The sequence below is a fragment of the Physeter macrocephalus genome, unplaced genomic scaffold (genome assembly GCF_002837175.3).
Source record: "Physeter macrocephalus isolate SW-GA unplaced genomic scaffold, ASM283717v5 random_13578, whole genome shotgun sequence".
Lineage (NCBI taxonomy): Eukaryota > Metazoa > Chordata > Mammalia > Artiodactyla > Physeteridae > Physeter > Physeter macrocephalus.
Window position 1 is genome coordinate 1 of NW_021158863.1, and position 1,193 is coordinate 1,193.

General features: G+C 46.2%; 1 protein-coding gene across 1 annotated transcript; it reads right to left on the reverse strand.

Moving 5' to 3' along the window:
- Positions 1–22: 22 nt before the first annotated feature.
- LOC112063350 (nuclease EXOG, mitochondrial-like) lies at positions 23–676 on the reverse strand (the record flags this gene model as incomplete). The annotated part of the gene is made up of 1 exon (XM_055083718.1): positions 23–676. A coding segment is annotated over one exon (462 nt), but the record flags the coding sequence as incomplete, so codon positions are not given.
- Between the last annotated feature and the right edge of the window lie 517 nt (positions 677–1,193).

Here is a 1,193-nt window from a genome sequence, read left to right on the forward strand (position 1 = left end):
TGACACAAGACCAGCCCGTGATCTGCAGGCGTTAACAGTTTCCTTAGTTTCCCACGTCAAATAAAATACCAACCAAAACATTTGACATCTTTTGGGGAGAAATTTAGTCTGAAATTTAGGATTCCATCATTTTAAAACAAAGCCACTAAAATACAGTATCTGAAGAGGCCACACCTGCTTCATTACAGATGACATCACGCTTCTGAGAGGTGAACTACGAGGGTTTTCTCTCCAGGACTTCTGACTGCTCCTGAGCTTTGAGTTCTTCCAGCTTCTTCTCGTAGCGAGTCATGAAGTCCTCATCAGGTTCAATGCCTGCATTCCGCAAATTTTCCATGACCTTTTCCAGTCTGAGTACCGATCGGGCTCCCTCAATCTTTCTTGTGCTCAGGTACAGAGTGAACTCCCTGAAATCCAGGAGCTTACAGGTGTCCACCGAGCAGATGTTCTTGATGTCACTAGTCCTATCCAGATGAGGGAAAAACACCAGTCCTGACAACTTCTCCAGCTCCTGCAGGCTCACCTGGAACTCACTTAATTGGGGCTGGAAGCCAATGGCCTTGTTGGGCACCACGAAGGCCCCTAGTGCCAGGGGCTCAGCAGACCTCGGGCTTCTGCGTGCCAGGATCACCTTGTAGAGGTGGGAGGGCACCGCAACATTGTCCTCGCCGATCACCTAAAAGCAAAGCAGCCATATTTGTGATGCTAATTTGCACTAGCAGGTCCCAAATTTTTCCTGAAAAGCTTTAAGATGCATTTCTGAAAACGCACTTACAAACTACCCCACCCCACCCCCAATGGATTGAAATTCAGCTGCCAAAGGTAATAATAAACCAAGACACAGATTCACAGAGAAGATGAGCATTTAACAGGTAGATTCTGATAGTCTTTAAAGCAATGCCACCCCAAAGAGCAGGGGTCCCATTCTCTGCTCTGTCTGTAGGACAAAGGGATGTCAGGAGTGAGTCCTGGGTTTTTTAATGGACAAGAAAAGCTGTCACCTTCTCTCTGTCTCATAATCAGAACTTCTGGTGCTCCTAACATTCAAAGGTCAAAACGGCCAGCTTAGGGAACTCCCAGTTCTAGAAATAAAAATATGGCCTTAGTTTACCAAATTCACTAGGGAGCTAAACAAACAGCCTTTCAAGAAGCAGCCAGACACACCACATCAGTATTACCATCTCCAGTATCAC